This window comes from Armigeres subalbatus, chromosome 3, assembly GCF_024139115.2.
Source record: "Armigeres subalbatus isolate Guangzhou_Male chromosome 3, GZ_Asu_2, whole genome shotgun sequence".
NCBI classification, from domain to species: Eukaryota; Metazoa; Arthropoda; class Insecta; order Diptera; family Culicidae; genus Armigeres; species Armigeres subalbatus.
This window is the reverse complement of record NC_085141.1, coordinates 218452222-218470078: the sequence shown is the minus strand read 5'-3', so window position 1 is coordinate 218470078 and position 17857 is coordinate 218452222. Positions and strand designations below refer to the sequence as shown.

The 17857-nt window shown below is 37.9% G+C and overlaps 1 protein-coding gene across 1 annotated transcript in view; it reads left to right on the top strand.

Annotated features, from left to right (window-relative positions):
• Window positions 1-2823, top strand: part of LOC134222300 (uncharacterized) — a 52158-nt gene extending 49335 nt beyond the window's left edge. Inside the window, exons 7-9 of the mRNA XM_062701442.1 lie at window positions 1008-1158; window positions 1222-1341; window positions 1413-2823. Of these exons, the coding sequence (XP_062557426.1) occupies window positions 1008-1158; window positions 1222-1341; window positions 1413-1602 (461 nt within the window). The 3' untranslated portion in view covers window positions 1603-2823. The remainder of the gene's footprint in view (window positions 1-1007; window positions 1159-1221; window positions 1342-1412) is intronic.
• Window positions 2824-17857: the final 15034 nt, after the last annotated feature.

Sequence of the window (17857 nt, the reverse complement as noted above, 5' to 3'; positions counted from 1 at the left end):
TCTTCCGTCCAAACAACCCTTTCGGCCAAATGACCCATTCGGCCAAATGACTTTCGGCCTAGTGGCATTCGGCCAAATGGCCAAATGACCCTTCCCCCACACAAATAAACAATAAATAAGGAGCTGTAATTTTTTCTAATGATTTGTATCTAAGATCAATTACAGAAAAAAAACGGTTGTCATGAATGTCACATCTACCTTAAAATTGTACTCCAACAATAATGCAGATCTAAATGAGAACAACAAGTAAAATCATTAATGTTTTGAGTGCCAGGATAATAAATTCAACACTGTGTATAGTGAAAGAATAATTTAATTTTAAACATTATCGAATCAAGGTTTTCCTTCTAACATTTCGAAAAAACGAGCACAAAGTTAACCATGCAATTTGGAATCTATTCAGAAATAATCTTCAATTTCGCACTCGTCACGTATCTCATCCAATCACTGATCACACATTGTTTGCGCGCCAAAACAACGATTCATTCGCTTATAACAATCAATGCAACGTGCTTGGCATATGTTGCTTTCGCGAAAGTAGTCACGAACGCGACGGTTCCGATGCTTCCCGCACAACACCAGATGGGTCGACGAGTAATTAGTCCCTTCAAGGCTGATAAATTCATTATTTATTCCACACATGTTGGTGGGCACATCTCGATCCCACCCTGAATTATCGGAACAACAAAGAGCAACCCCTCGAAATTGCGAGGGCATTTTTTTTGCAACAGAGCTGGTGCGGTCATTTGGAGCGAAGCTAACAACAACTGCAAGTGACAATCGAATACAGTGGTATTAAATATTCAGCGGTTCTTGTTTGGAGGGTTGTAATCATTGACCATCATCGACACGAACATGTTAGATCTTAGAATGGAAATGGTATTGAGCATTGTCCTTATGAAAATATGCAATATGAACTAATTATTGTTTCTTCGTATGGTTATTCATAATAGTAACAAAATAATAATTAAAAATAAATGCATTTCGATTTCTTATTGTTTTTTCAGGATTCTACAAACAAAGTCTTACGCTAAACTTGGGTGAATGCAATGCTAAGTCTGTGAAGAAATTCGGAACTCTTGACTTGGGTCTCAATTTCAACACAGTCAGAGCAAACATTGAATTAATCGACGCAACTATTCCTCTGGATCGACAAGGGTATGTTAGCAAACTGATTTTTTGGAATCAATTTCTTTCACAAGCGTTGTTTTACAATTCCAGATGGTACCACGGTTCTATAAGCCGAATAGATGCGGAAAAAATCTTACGACCCTTGGGAGAGGGCAGCTTTCTGGTACGCAACAGTGAGTCCACTCGGCAGGATTATTCGCTCACTCTGAAGTAAGATCGACAAATCCCATTATTCAATGCATTCGATTTCTCTAATTCCAATTCATTTCTATCATCCGTAGGAGCGCAAAAGGATTCATGCACATGCGAATACAGCGCGACCACGAAACGGGCCAATTCATCCTGGGCCAGTTTAGCCGGCCCTTCCCGACAATACCGGACATGATTCGGCACTTTTGTCTGAACCGGCTGCCAGTTCGGGGCGCTGAGCACATGTGCCTCCTGGAGCCGGTCATTGCACAGATCTTGTAAGTTGCTGTCCGCAACAACAATCCGATGTCATCCGAGTGCATCATCGTTTGAACGTAGAGATGTTTAGCCAAACATACACACTGATCACAAACAAGTAGAAACAGAGTAGAATTACTAGCGTTTGAAATCCTATTCGCTGGGATGGGCGGCTTGTGTTTCAGATGAATGCATTTGAATACCAACGAGCCTCATCCCGCTATACACTACAACAGTTAATTCTTTTCTATTAGTACTGATGTGGAATGGCGGAGAGCGTTGTTCGAATGTGGCGAAGAAGATCTGATAGAAGAACGAATATTGGGATCGATTTGAGTTCCTTACTGTCCAGAAACGTTCAATTTCGTTTCTAGTTTGTACTATTTTGCATTGCGACAATAATTGTTTCTTTATCCACGAAGAAAACTTTGTACAGAAAGCGAGGGGAAAATATTTGGCGGATCGCAACTGGGAATGCGATCGAAGAAGCTTCAATGTTTAGCGTAACGTCAGGCCGAATAACAGATCGTAATTTTGTGATAATACCGAATATGTTGAACATTTACTCTGTATCCACTACGATCCTAAGTTTATAAACCTATAATGTGAGTCGCGCAATGGTTTCACGAGTTGGACATTATGTTACCGAATGAAAATAAAGCTGATATGAAAAAGTTTCGTAGAGAATTGCCAAAAATGGTCTGTGAAATGGGAGTCTGCAATTCAATATTTTAATTAGGAAAAACTCAGTGCAATATTATTAGAACTTTACTACAGAAAAAGAAATATGACGGTGCATTAGCATTTTGAGCGGCAATACATAGAGACAGTAGAAATTCAGTTATTTTGATGCAGATACAAACACCAACCATTTGTTTTTGATATAACGCACTTTTTAATTTTTGCATTACCAGAACAGAATTTAACAGAAGCCAAACGCATTTTCAGCACTTTAGAATACACTTTAACGATAATATTGTGGAAGCTAATGTAAACTTGTATTTATCCAACTGATGAACAACTTGGAACGCATTTCGACAGCTGTATAGAATGTAGAATAGTAGTTTGATTACCTCGACTCGCGTCCGATACTATAAAGGAAGAAAATCTGTTTTCCGAGCGAGTCGATGCTATTAAATTTGAAAAACAAGAAGGTACACAAAACACACATATTGAAGCAGATCACGTAGTGATTGAAAAATAAACATTATTGAAATTGAAAATATATTGAAAAACATTTAGAAACACGCTTTGATTCACAATGACTTACCCGAAAATATCCGTCTTATGGTCAGGCCAATTTATGTTTTTGGAAAGAAATCTAGACCAACATTTGAAAAGGGCGTAACAGCCAAACATTTATTCCTTCTGATTCTTCGTCTACATATAAAGCTATATATGTGGACAAAGCAGGAATAAATTTTGGCTGGTACGCCCTTTTCAAATGTTGGTCTAGAAATATTCATCGAACCTTTCAGGGCTAAGCTAAACGATGCATTGAAGGACATAGTAAGATAGATGTTTCAGTTCAACGATACACTGCGATAGATCATACCATTAACAAGATTGAGAGACTAAATATGAAAACGCGAACCTTTCCTCTTCAATGGTAGTAGCACAGAGAAACAGACGTCTCACTTAGAACAAAATGCAAACAAAATTATCGTCACGGAATCATTATCTCCAAATCCACTGTGTTTGAACAAGCTGCAATCAGATGGCGGTAGTGCATAAACGTCAAACACAAGTAATATCGATAGAAGCGCCATCAGTGGCCGATTGACCACCTAGAAACTGAATCCGCTATTAAAACCCAGATTAATCCACCTAGCGTTGGTAGTACCTCTCTCGCATTTAGTTAAGACACCAACCTTATGGTCCGATGTACTATTTTCTTCATAACTTTTAATCAAAATAACCGATCGTTATAAAATTCAATAGTGATCAACAAGGCTTTGTCCCCTGTCGAATGAAACTTGTTGCGAGAAAATCGGTTAAGGATTACTATACGAAAAGTTGTCTAATGTTTTTTATAGCTTTTGTGCACACACATACACACACACATACACACACACATACACACACACATACACACACACATACACACATACATACACACGGACAGACAGACATGTGCTCAGCTCGTCGAGCTGAGTCGATTGGTATATAATACTATGGGTCTCAGAGGCTTCTATAAAAAGTTCGTTTTCGGAGTGAAATGATAGCCTTTCGGTACAACTTAGTTGTACGAGAAAGGCAAAAAGGTGAACGATGGAACATGTGTTGAGTAAGACAATAGAGGTAATAAACTATAGAGGAAGATTGTCGCTGTCGTCACTTGCGAAACATCTTTTGCTGGCGAGGATGGGGCACTAATGTATGAAATGCTATTCCCCGGAAGCTACACCTAAGATGGCAGCCCCATCCCGGTGGATAGGGAACCTTGGGCCAACAACCTACTGTTCCCGAAACATCAATATGTTCGAGAATCCGATAATGAAAAACAGGCAGATAAGTGAACGCACCAAAATACGAATTTTCAACTCTAACGTGAAATCTGTGCTGTTATACGCTAGCGAAACATGGTGTAAATCAGTGGAGAACACTCAACGGCTGCAGGTGTTCATTAACAGATGCCTGCGGTATATAATTCGGGCCTGGTGGCCTCTCAACTGGATCTCAAACAACGAGCTCCATCGTCGTTGTCACCAGAGGCCGATAGCAACAGAAATTCGGGATCGGAAGTGGGGCTGGGTCGGCCACACTCTACGTAGGGGCGGAAACGAAATCTGTAAACAAGCATTAGACTGGAACCCAGCGGGACATCGCAGCAGAGGCAGACCCAGAGGCTCATGGCGGTGAAGCCTCAATAAAGAAATAAAAGAAGTCGACCGAAATCTAACCTGGCAACAGATTAAAGCGATAGCCGGGCAACGCTCAGGATGGAGATCTTTCAAGTCGGCCCTTTGCACCACCACCGGAGGTGTACAGGATCCATAAGTAAGTAAGTAAATAGGGCACTAAATGTCAACGAAGGAAAAACCAGTACGTTTTGACCCAACATGTTTGGGGACGATAACAAAGGGAACCGCCGCGACAATCGTTCTCTATAGTTTATTACCTCTATTAGTAAGACGTCTGTTTCTGTGGTAGTAGCATCGAATAACTGCTGGTGCAACTCTTTTAGTTCTCGGTGAGTTAATCGGAATGCGTTAAGGACACGCACCACAGAATCCAAACCTAAATTCATTCACGGTTTCAAGGGCACACCACTCATTACGGAGGCAACGGACAACTTTTGTTTTTATTATTTCAGCTTTGGTGCCTCGCAGCATGCGCAAACGCGAGTGAATTTTGTTTTGGATTCCGAGGTGCTTGTCACGAAAACTGTGTTAATGATTAGAAGGCTCTAATAAAAAAAATGACCGATAAGACGATAGCAGTGATTGGAAAATGAAAACTAGAAGATGTTGTCGTCGGTAGATGCAACTACGCTCAAATATTGCGCGACCGTCTCGGAGGACATTTGAGATGCCGTGGGTGTACACGCGATGATACGTGATGTTAGTTGTTGGTAATGATTTAGTAGCTGGACACTGAAATGGGTTACGTTTGGTGGTGCCGACGATAGCTGGGGAGAGTTTTCAGTAGTTGGGAACAAAAGATCAATAGCTGGACTATTACCCAACCGAAGGATATGGACTGAGATAAAGAAAAAATGGGAATCTAAGCTGATTACGTAAGCCGTAGATGGTCATACTCACATGCGATGTGCTTCAGAAAAGGTGTGGGCCAAAGTCCTCTATGCCTGTATTAGTCGAAACGTGACGTGGCGTCACATTCGGTCGCTGTCGGCCATATTCGGTTGCCCAGCTGAGAGTTTCTCTCTCAAAAGAGCGAAAGTTCATTAACAAATACTACTTTGGGGTTTGGACCACACCTGTAGTAAAGCACATCGACTCACATGTCATGAGCGTTCGAAGGCCAACAAAGTCTTCAACAAATTCAAATACATCTCCTTCAAGCACTACCTTAGCACCAACATCAAAAAGGAAAGGTCATGCATAATCATATCCTCGCCATTTACCTTTTCAGCGGGACAAAAGCCTCCGATACTGCCCTGCAATCGATTCCAATGAGTCATCAGCCAAGCCCAGGAAATTTGAAATCGCTTCAACCTGTTTCAATTCATCTAAGGTCACAAATAAGCTCAAAATAATTTTCTTATCACAAATGAGGTTAACAATTCGACTGCATTCGAATACTTGATCTAAAGCCATCATGCGTTGCACATATCCGTATGATAAGGTTTCATCGGAAAACAATAGTAGTGCCGGAAGACTTCCAGAGTCAATTCGCTTAAAAAACTGCGTAAAAGGCCAGACAAACAATGCGTAACAATCAACTCCAGTACACGGAGAAACTCGATTTACCCATTAATGGGTACTTTTATTTGCTATCTCTTTATGTCTGCAGAAAAATTTACGAATTTCACAAAATCTCTACGATACGCAAAACCTCAACTCAATCCAACAGACACCTCTTTCGATGAACTGCAACACATCATGCGAAACAAAACCATCTGCTGAATTCATACAATCTTCAAGTATATCATTTCATTAATGAGTTATGCCGCCGAAGTTCAAAAAATGGGTAAGTTTTTCTGCAAAGAGAAAAAGATAGCACAGAAAAGTACCTATTAATGGGTAATCGAAAATCTCCGTGTATAGAATCACTAATCACGTTACTGACCGATTCCAAGCAACTGCATCAAAATTTAACAAAATTTTTAATTCATGGTTTCCTATTGAGTTGAAACTTTGCACAGTTCTTCAATTTCATCTAAATCGTCATTTTTCGATATCAAATCTTTTTATTGAGTCACGACTAACTTTTCAAAAGGGTGTATGTGAAAATGGTTCAAAAATATTCAAAGAGTTGTACAGCAAAAACGGAATGTTCGATTGTTATGATTTTTTCAGCAAAGTTAGACAACTAAATGGTGATTCTTAAAAAAATGTACAACGTAAAACAATTTTTTTTTTGCTTTAGAAAATATCATTGTTGTCACAAAAACTCAAATATCTCAAAACCCTATCTTTTTACGAACGTAGTTTTTTTAGGGAAAACGGTCCATTATATTAGCTATCTACCATAAAAATTTGGTGATGGTAAACTAATAAACAAAAAAGTTATGACACTTCAAACATTTCACAATTTTCACACATAGTAAACAAAAAAAATTCCGTGTATTTTTTTTTTCAAGAATCGCAGTTTTATGCTGATTTTATTGTTAAGGGCCTTGCGTGAGTTAAACAAGATGTTTTTATGATATTCCATATTTATGTATTCATCGATATTATGTATATTATATGTATAAATAAATAAAAATGAATTAACAGATCACAAAAATAATCTTAGATTTGACATTTAATATCAGCACCAGAATATTTTTTTGCAGAGAATGATCGATGAGTCTCTCTACTCGATCTATCATATTATCCTAATTATTAAATTAAATGTGGCAGTTACACAATGTTGTTATAGAAACTCTAAGAGTTTTGGGTTTGAATTTCGGTATGGGTTATGATATCATGAAAACAGTTTATTAATACTTATTTTTTATTTATTTTATTCAAATTTTTTACAATATCGAACACTTTTGAATTATTATCAGCACAGTTTGAGTATAGTTTTGCTTTAATTTTATTTTCCGACAATGGAATGAAACAGTGAAATTTTTGGGTTCCTTGGATCGTTTTTGCATTATTATATTGCTCGCTGAGCTCTGAAGCCTTTATTTCGTACTCTTCAGTAGTAGTAAAACAAAATGATAATTTGGTTAAATCTTTTTCTTTTCTACGATTCGCCCAATCAAAAAGTTTTTTCGCAATTTTAATTGGATGCTCACGTTCTTTGGCTAAACTTGCTCTTGTGGCCATGCGCTTTATTGTTCCTCCAATAGCATCACAAGGACCTTTGCCATGTGACGTAGCAAAAAATGCCATTCTGCATCAATTCCGTACATTGATTTAAATTGACAGAGGCTCGAAAAATTCTTACGATTTTTGTACTGCGACGCTGCTACTTTATTCTTATCAACGCGTAAAAAGTTAATCATTTTTTTAATGAACTAGGTAGTTTACGGATACTGAATCGTGTCTTAAATCTTCGGAAATTATAATAAAACTTAAGTGTTCAATTTGCGCACTTCCTTTAAAATAAATAACGAATGGATGAATTGTGGCTTGTTGTACGTTCCAGTGATGGGACTGGACTTCATCTTGCAATACAAAGCTGTAATTTTCAGAAAAATCACAAATGACTTTTTGGCTTTTGTCTTAAAAATAACATTTCTGATATGTTTCTTATTATTAACAGGTTTCAAAACTATTAAAAGAATTTTTCGCCAGTCACGTACAATGAAAATTATGACATTATCAATACTTTTGACCATAACACTGGATCGTGTCTAAGTTTCTTATAGATGCTATGAATAATTAAATCAAAATATCATGAAAACAACTTGTTTAAATCACGCAAAGCCCTTAACAATAAAATCTGATAAGAAAATTATTTTGAGCTTTTTAGTGGAATGTTTTCACCTGTCATAAGACGAGTTTAAACAATCCCATTGAATTCCACCACTTAATTGTATCCTGACAGATACGTATTTCGACCTCAACAGTAAGGCCGTCTTCAGTGTCTTGTACTTGACTCGACTTGGTCGTCGAGTCGAGTCAAGTACAAGACACTGAAGACGGCCTTACTGTTGAGGTCGAAATACGTATCTGTCAGGATACAATTAAGTGGTGGAATTCAATGGGATTGTTTAAACTCGTCTTATGACAGGGGAATAAAATCTGCATCAAACTGCAATTTTCGAAATAACCTACACGGAAAAAAAATTTTTTTTACTAAATGTGAAAATTGTTAAATGTTTGAAATGTCATAACTTTTTTGTTTATTAGTTTACCATCACCAAATTTTTATGATAGATAGCTAATATAATGGACCGTTTTATACGTTTTATACGTATACGTTCTTTAAAAGATAGGGTTTTGAGATATTTGAGTTTTTGTGACAAAAATGATATTTTGAAAGGTAAAAAAAAAAAAAAATTACTGTGCACATTTTCTTAAGAACTATCATTTAGTTGTCTAACTTTGCTGAGAAAATCATAACAATCGAACATTCCGTTTTTGCTGTGCAGCTTTTTAAATATTTTTGAACCATTTTCACATACACCCTTTTGAAAAGTTAGCCGTGACTCAATATGAACACTCAAAATAATCCACACGTTAATAGTACGTGGAAAATCACGTAGATTGCTAGAAATGAACTTCTTGACAGTTTCATCTGATGAAGGTAGCTTAATAGCTTGATCATCAGATAGCATCTAAACAAACATCCCGTCGCTATTACTCTTATTGTTTCATCACTTCTACGTGAAAATCACGTACACGTCTGAAGTTAATTTTGACACCAGATGCCGTCATTCACTCTAAATATTTAGGCGGAAAGAGTTGTTGCTCTCGAATTTTGGAATTTATAATATTGTTATATATTATAATTTATTGCTAAAAACTTACTATAGTAATTGATATAGCTACTTTTATGTTAAGCATGTTGAGCGTGAATGAAAATTAATGCTTCTGTTGTTGCTGTAGTAGTTAATATCGATTGTGGAAACTACGGGAGCCCGAGATGGCGACGCAAAACAAAATTAGGACGCAAGTGAAAGAAGTTTTTTTCTACTGTACTTTTAAATGGAATAAATATAATCTATCTATCTTCTATCTTCTATCTTCTATCTTCTTATATATATATATATATATATATATATATATATATATATAAAACTCAATGTTTGTATGTTTGTATGTATGTTTGTATGTATGTTCCAGCATAACTTCTGAACCCATTGACCGATTTCAACCAAATTTGGAACACACATACTTTATCTTAAGGAGACGACGATAGGGGGGTGAGCGATGCTCTTTGAAAAAGGGGGAGGGTGTGGGGATGGGGGTATTGCTTAGTTATCGATCAACTCAGTGTAACTTCTAAACCCCTTGGCCGATTTCAACCAAATTTGGAACACACATTCTTTATCTTAAGAAGACGACAATGGAGGGGGCTAAGCATGCGCTTTGGAAAAGGGGGAGGATGTGCGGGGAGGGGTATTGCTTAGTTAATAATAAACTCAGTGTAGCCTCTGAACCCCTTGGCCGATTTCAACCAAATTTGGAACATACATTCTTCATATTAAGGAGACGACGATAGCGTGATTAGGGATGCTCTTTGAAAAAGGGAGGGTATGGAGGGAGGGGTATTGTTCAGCAATCGATCAACTAAATGTAAGTCTTGAACCCAATGATCGATTTGAACTAAATTCGTATCAAATATTGTATGTCCTAAGGAAACAACTCAAGTGGATGTGGGTAGGTAATTTTAAAAGGGGATGGTGTGAGAGAGGGGTACTGTTTAGTTATCGATCAATTCAGCATAACTTTTGAACCCATTTACCGATGTCCACTAAATTTGGAGCCCATATTCTCTGTTTAAGGAAGACTATATCAGACTGGATAGGAGTGTCATAGCTGATTGAGAGAGATGGTATATTTATTAAACGAACAGTTTAGTACACCTTTTTACCGCATGGGTCAATTCAAACCCATTTTGTAAAAACATATTCTCTGCCCAAAACTATTATATAGAGGCTGGGAAAAACTTTTGGAATACAGGAGGTTGTTGGGGTTAGGTATTGTTCAGAAAACGTCTTAATTTAAAATCCCTCTTATTTAGTTCATTCGGGGTTCTTTCACATTGTATAATGCTCCGAAAACAAATTTTCCGAATTCCTTAAAAATAGCAAATCCTCGACAATAACATTTTCCCGTTAATAACATTTCCCCAAAAATGACTTCAACTTCAACTTCCCTGAAAATGACATATCCCTGAATGAAGCAGGCCATTAACATAACAATATTTGGCTTAAGGTCATTTGACATGAAGGGCATTTGGGATAATTATGAACAGCATCAGAAAAATCTTTCATAGAAAGCATGCATTTGCTGGGTATAGAGCAATGATTATTGTTACCCTTCATCGGAATCATGGTTTGCCCAGTGAAAAGCAATAATTAATGTGTTTCCTTCTGGATGGTGGATGTGATTGCTTTTTTTAAAAGTAGGCATTTGCCCGGAATAAGTAAAAAATGATGAGTGTGATCCCTTCTTTAAAAATGGGCGTTTGCCCGGAATAAAGCATCGGTGGATGTTTTTCCTTCTTTAGCAAATGACGTTTGCCAGGAATAAGCCTATTCAAACCAACGATCCCTTTTTCTAGATTAGTCAATGCTTCCAAAAGCCTTCTATTAGTCAAATGACGAAGTATCAATAAGTTAACACAATTACTCTGTTGACCAATTGGTTTAATCTTTTTCTGATTATAAAAAACTGAAAACCAAACTGGCAATTCCGAGCAAGGCCGGGTACATAAAGCTAGTGTTCTATAAATTTGCTGGAACTTTATTGAATCGAATTGAGAAAATAATTACCGGGCTACAAACTACACCTTTTTTATTTGCGCTGTATCAATTATCCAGTGTGCAAGTTTTTTCAGGACCTTCTGGTATTGTAAAAAAAAACTTTATGTACAAATATGCTTAACATAGCTCAGCTGCTTATGTTTTATTTTAGTTTATTTTATGTTATTTTAATGATATTTTTCACTCGAAAGGAAATTTGGGGTAATAATAGCGAGAATAATAGTATTCTTGCGTTTACTTTACGTGTCTTTTGCTCAAAATAAATATAAAATCCACTGAAACATCATTTGAAGCCTACCGCATGTTATCGTGGATGCCACCTAAAAATCACGTAGCTATCACGTGGCACTCTGGTAAACAGGGTGTTCATGAGTTCATTTTTTGTTTACTTGCGTTTCACGTAGCTGTTACGTGAAAAAGGTGATGGAAAAAAACCACATATGTTTTCACGTAATATTGACGTTTGGATTATTTTGAGTGAAGATTTGATATCGAAAAAGGACGATTTAGATGAAATTGAAAAACTGTGCAAAGTTTCAGATATTTTCGAAATGGTCGCTCAGGATCGACTGGCATGCCTCCGTGGAATGCCTCCACTACTTTATATTAATCAATACGGCCCAACAAATCTTTCCAAATTTATTGCCGCAGCGTCAAAGGCATCGCATCCCCTTTTCAACTGAAGCAGCAGAGTAACAAACTTGCGTGCAACTTTCATTCACTGCTTGTATCGTGCAAGAAAAAGCTCAATAACTGCTCGTTTCCAAAGCACGAATGAAGTTTGCTTTTGCTAACGCTTGAGGAAAACTTCATTCTATGAGACCATCTGCGAGAAAGTGGGATTGAAGATCTTTTCAATTTGAACAGTAACTCCTTTACTCAACGTTCAATACTCGGTGGCATTCCAACCGATTTTTTGTCATGTGTCATGTACCGTGGCAATGCTCCATCATCGGCCGCAATGTCCTTCCCACTGTACGAAGATCACAACGAAAGAGATAGCAGTAGCGAATAGAGTAAAGAGTTTTTTATTTTCGATCCACATGTACCTAACTTTACTTGAATGGAGACGCCTAATACAAGTCGTTGTATATCTTTTAATCCGTGCGCGATTCCGAAGTTTTCCCGAATTCGAAAGAAGTGCAGTGTTCCTTATATTTTGATGGCACATTGGAGCCAAGGATGTTATCGATCATTTAGTAATCTGCCTTCGATCATTTAGTAGTTTGTCAATAACTCATTCCAGAAGCTGAATTTCAAAATGTGTTGTATGGTGGACTTGTAGTGCAAAAGTTTATCTACAACTCTGCCTAACAGTTTGTTGTTTGAATTCCACTAATAACGGAGCTATAGCGTTAGTAGCAGTAACTTTGAATAAATGATTGCGTATTTTGCGTATTGCGTATTTTATATTGGTATTAACTTGGAGCGCTGATATGTAGAGTAAGCTCATCCCAGCAAACACAAGATCGTATATCATAGCGAATAAGTATACAAAGTGAACGCCATATACGTACATTTTGCATGGAGTCAAATAGAGGCATGCGCCTATATCGCCTCCACCTTGTATACTTATTCGCTATTATATGCGAGTTTTAGTCATCAACGTCAACAAAAACAAATCGTTGGATGTAAACACGGCGACCCCTTCCGGTTTCACAGTAGACGGGCAATCAGTGGAGAATGTTGAAAGCTTCCAATACCTTGGTAGCCAAAAGGCGACAGGTACCAAGAACGACATAGGCGTACGGATAAAAAAGCAAGGGCAAGGGTTTTGTGAGTGAGAAATATCTGGATAAACAGGCAGATAAGTGATCCGAATTTTCAATTCTCACGTGAAATCTGTGATGTTTTACGCTAGCGAAACATAATTTGTATCAGTGAAGTATACGCAACAGCTGCATGTGGTCATCTACAGATGCCTGCGGTACATAATTCGGGCCTAGTGGCCTTACAACTGAATCTCAAAAAACGAGCTCCATCGTCGTTGTCACCAGACCGACCGATAGGCAACAGAAATTCGGGATCTGATGTGGAGCTGGGTCGGCCACACCTTGCATAGAGGCGGAAACGAAATCTGTAAACAAGCATTGGAATGGAACTCAGCCGGACATCGCAGCAGTAGCAGACTCAGAGGCTCATGGCGGCAAAGCCGCAATAAAGAAATGAAAGAAGTCGACTGAAATCTAACCTGGCAACAGGTTCAAGCGATAGCTGAACATCGCTCAAGATGGAGATCTTTTAAGTCGGCCCTTTGCACCAAGGGAGGTGTACCTGACCCATAAGTAAATTGCAGCGCTGATGGTGGTATCCATTTTCGCTGTTTGCTGCTCATTTCTTATCGAGCTCGTGTTGGTGTTAAGGTTGCCTTGCGAGAGCACACGAAGGAGCGGGGACGTTGTGTGGCTGATTTGGCTGAGTCGTTTGCCTTTCTCGTACGCCAAGGAGTAACAAAAAATCAGAATGTTTATGTACACGACTCGGACGCACGACGTAATCTAGACAAAACAATTCGCTGACTCCGAAATATTATTGCGTTATTACACGGATTTTTTTGTTTAAATTACTCAGATGTGAAGTAATAAACAATAACGAGTAAATCTTCTTGTCATATTTACTTCACAAAACAAAGTGAATAACTTTGAATGTAATTCCGTTTCGGTGCCCAAACCTGCAGCGGACTGAGGTACCATCCCACCGACACTCTTACCCGACTTTAGCAATACCTCTCACTCTGTAAGGGACCCCACTGTCCAGCAGCTTGAACCAGTCCATTCATACTCCTTGCTCAAACTACAGTTTAATAATAGATAATACCCTTAAGGTAGGCAATCATGAATGATGGAAACGCGCTATGTAGAGGATGTATGGACGGGAATGGTTGATTCTAAAAAAATACAGGGTTTGAAAGGAATTGAAATTTCCAATAGTTTAACGTTGATAATCAATAGCTTAAATGGATGAAAAAAAAACTCAAATGTGCAACTCAATCGGGTTGTACGCAAAGGTGACGAAGGACTACATAGCATTTTTTCTCTGAGATAGCGTCTTTATTGATTTGGCTGTAGTCAGCAGAAAATGAACTTTTGGGCAAGGTTCTTTGAAAATTATTTAGCTCTTTTTTAGTGGAATGTTTTCACTGTCATAAGACGAGTTTAGTACAATTCCATTTAATTCTTTACTTTTACATATACATATTTTGACCTCAACTGTAAGGTCGTCTTCAGTGTCTCGTACTGTCTACGTAGTCGAGTCAAGTACAAGACACTGGAGACGACCTTACAGTTGAGATCGAAATACGTATATGTAAAAGTAATACGAGGTGATGGAATTAAATGGAATTGTTCTAAAAAAACGTCAGTATGACAGCAAGGTTCTTTGATTTAAATAAAAGAAGGTTGAACGGAGATTATTTTCTTCAAATTGCAAAACTTAATCGTTTGCTACGACAGAAAGTTGCCCTTCAGTAGCAGAACCACAAGTGCGCGTCGAAGGGAGATGAGGCAATAAATTTCCAATAACTACAACCAAACTCGATGACTTTTCGGAAAGGCGCCACCATTTGGAATACATTTTCAGCATCGGCTCTGCATCACGCGGGATTGCAACAGACGACATTTTTGTAATCAACCCTTTCTTCACATAAAATGCTGGTTCGTTGAGGTTGAATGATGACCACCGACGCCGACGACCACCATCAATGCGATGGCTTTCCGTTGAAAATGCTACCAGTAGTGCCATCGTGCTGCTGTTGATTTGATTTTCTAGTTATCTGTGTGAAATATTCTGTTTGCAATGAAAACAAGGTGTGTTGTTTATGCCTTTACTATTTGTCCTATGTTCTCCAATGACTGATACTTAAATACTTATTCCTGAATACAAGACTTTCTATATAACACTCTTATTGCAATCGCCTCAATATCAAAATTAACGCTTGATACATTCTTATTCATCTGCTGTTAGTGCTATGTACCAAAAGATGACTACTCATTTTGAACAGTGAGGAGCATGGTGAAGGTGCTGTAAATTGTTTTGTACACCTGCAGGTAAGTGGGCATATTCAACGGGGCAAAAATTAGCGACAAACAAACGGGTTCTTGCGATGATTGCAGTACAAAGCGAATCAAATGCTGATTTCTAATCGAAAATTTATACCATGGAATGCTGTAAATTTCTCGCTGAAGTTCCTCATTCTGGAAAATAGCAACACAATTACTATGATGTTGATATTGACAAATCGGTTTGAAATAGTTACCTTAATGGCAAGAATAGTTCCAAGAAAGCATCCAAAGAAGAGCTGATAGCTGACGAACAAAACGAACACGATACCCTGATACCATGATAGCTGAAATAACAAAATATATTGAATATTGGAATTTTGATTAACTACGTATTGAACATTATTACTATTACGACTGCATACAGCGATAAGATCAAGCCCGCTGACAAGCTCACAAAACTTATGAAAAAGTTTACTCTAAACACATCTTCAACGGTTCGTAAATATCTACAAACATATCTTAATAAGTAGAGAAAGTAAGTCATGCAGATCATTGATTTTACTTAAGATGTTCTTGGTGGCGTTGAATAATGTGTTCGAGATAATCATCCACTTCGCAATCTCCTGCATCAATGCGGCTGCTTAGTTCCCTGAATGACTCGATAATTAAGTCAATCTGTGTGAACGAACTCATCGCGATGATCATGTACATACAATCTGGACCCATATCTGCAGACGAAATATAAACTGTCATACAAATCTGAACCAAATAGTTGATTATATATCCGGGCGTTGAGAATCTATCGATGTATGGAATGTGAAATCCAAACGGTAACAATTTTATTCCGGTTAAAGTCAGCACCAGCACTGGGGCAAAATCCAGACAAAAACTCGTAAACGCATAGCACATTAGCATCGCCTTCAAAACTACGCTCAGAAGAAAAACATTGTTCATCAGTAAATCTCTTGTCCGCGTGTTGCACTCCTCCCGGTACAGTGATTCTGTGTAGCGATGCAGCCAAACCAATTTCTTCCGGAACACCGCAAAGGTTACGATTTTCGACACAGCCTGGACTGCGACACCAACGGTTGTCCAACAGTTGATGAGATCTTCCAGACTGTCGCGCATTTCGTATGCTGAAGTTGTGCTGATGCTAAAGTAGATTGTCGTGAGCATGACGGAGCATAGCATTTGGACGTTGGGTATTTTGAAATCTTCGCTGTACACGTTCAAACCACAACACTTCGATATAAGATTCGGAATTTTGATTTGATGTGCATAAAAATCAACTGGTTCGGAGAACGAATGTTGAAAAACATTGAATCGGTGCAATTTCTTGATGAGATTCATTCTTGAGCACCGCAAGTCCAAAGGAAACCTCAGAAGTAACATGCAGTGGAATTCAGTCATTGCATTTTATGGATATGGATTTCACCAAGAAAATTGCAATCCTGCACATTATTATTAGCAATGATTCACTACTGTAATTTAGCATCAAATGTGAGATTCCCATCAGATATTGAATGCAAACAAACGCAACCAATAATCAATGCTGAGTGTGTGGAATACTGCGAAAAACGTGAAAAACATTTATCAATAAATTAAGATATGTTGAAGGCAGAGGCAGAAAGGCTTGTAATTAAATCCCGTTAAATCAGGTTAGTCCGAAGTAAAAATGTTATACAATATGTGTCCCAGCATGCTGCATCGAGGAACACCAGTTCGTAGAGATTATCATCAGATTTTGTACCAGATTATTTACCTGCAGTGGGCGATCTGATAAATAATGTTAGATAAGTTTAATGAATATTAATTATCAATTTTACAATCAAAGTGTGTATTTTTTATATAACAAGAATAGCAAATCTGCTATAGGAGATCGGAACAGTCATTGCGATTGTTAATTATGTCGAAGCATTGTTCGCAGAAATATATGTACGTCTTTTTCGTAGAGACGCCAATCGTATTAGCTGGAGCCGGTTTTCGTACGGAAGCAGTCTGTTTCAATTTAAGTATTATACTGTCAATAAAAATCAAATTGAGCTTAAAAGTGACAGTTCAATATTTTTCAAATAACCCTGCTCGCATAACAAGATTACTTTTGACGGATATCGAATTACTTTTGATAGATGTTTTATTGGTATTGCTGGCTGGCACCAGCCATTATTAGAAGGGTCGTTTGACATAAAGGCCATTTGGCCAAACGGACATTTGGCATAATTTGGAACTGTTAAAGGGAAAGGTTTATTTGATGTATTTTTCACATATTTGGCGTAGATCGAGGATATATTCTGATATATTTAGATTGATGATCGACATTTCTCGGAAGGATTGACAAACGAAACGGCTACTTCCGAGAAAGGGATCATATCCGTCATTGAGTTATTCCACGAAAACGCCTACATACAAAAAAAAGAATCTTAATTGCCCTTACTTGATTCCGGACAAACACTTACTTTTGAAGAATAGATCAAATCCAAGATTGTCTCAATCCAGGAAAATGCCTACATTCAAAAAAGGAATCACATCCACCATTGCCTAACCCTGCGCCAACGCCTGGGATTGAATTCAGCACCTTATTCCAGGAAAACGCCGACATCCAAAGGATGAATCACATCTACCATTGCTGTATTCTGGACAAACTTTTTTTTTCATGAAAGCAATCACTTTGAAATTAAGAAGGGATCAAATCCCCCATTGCATTTTTGCGGGCAAGCACCTACTT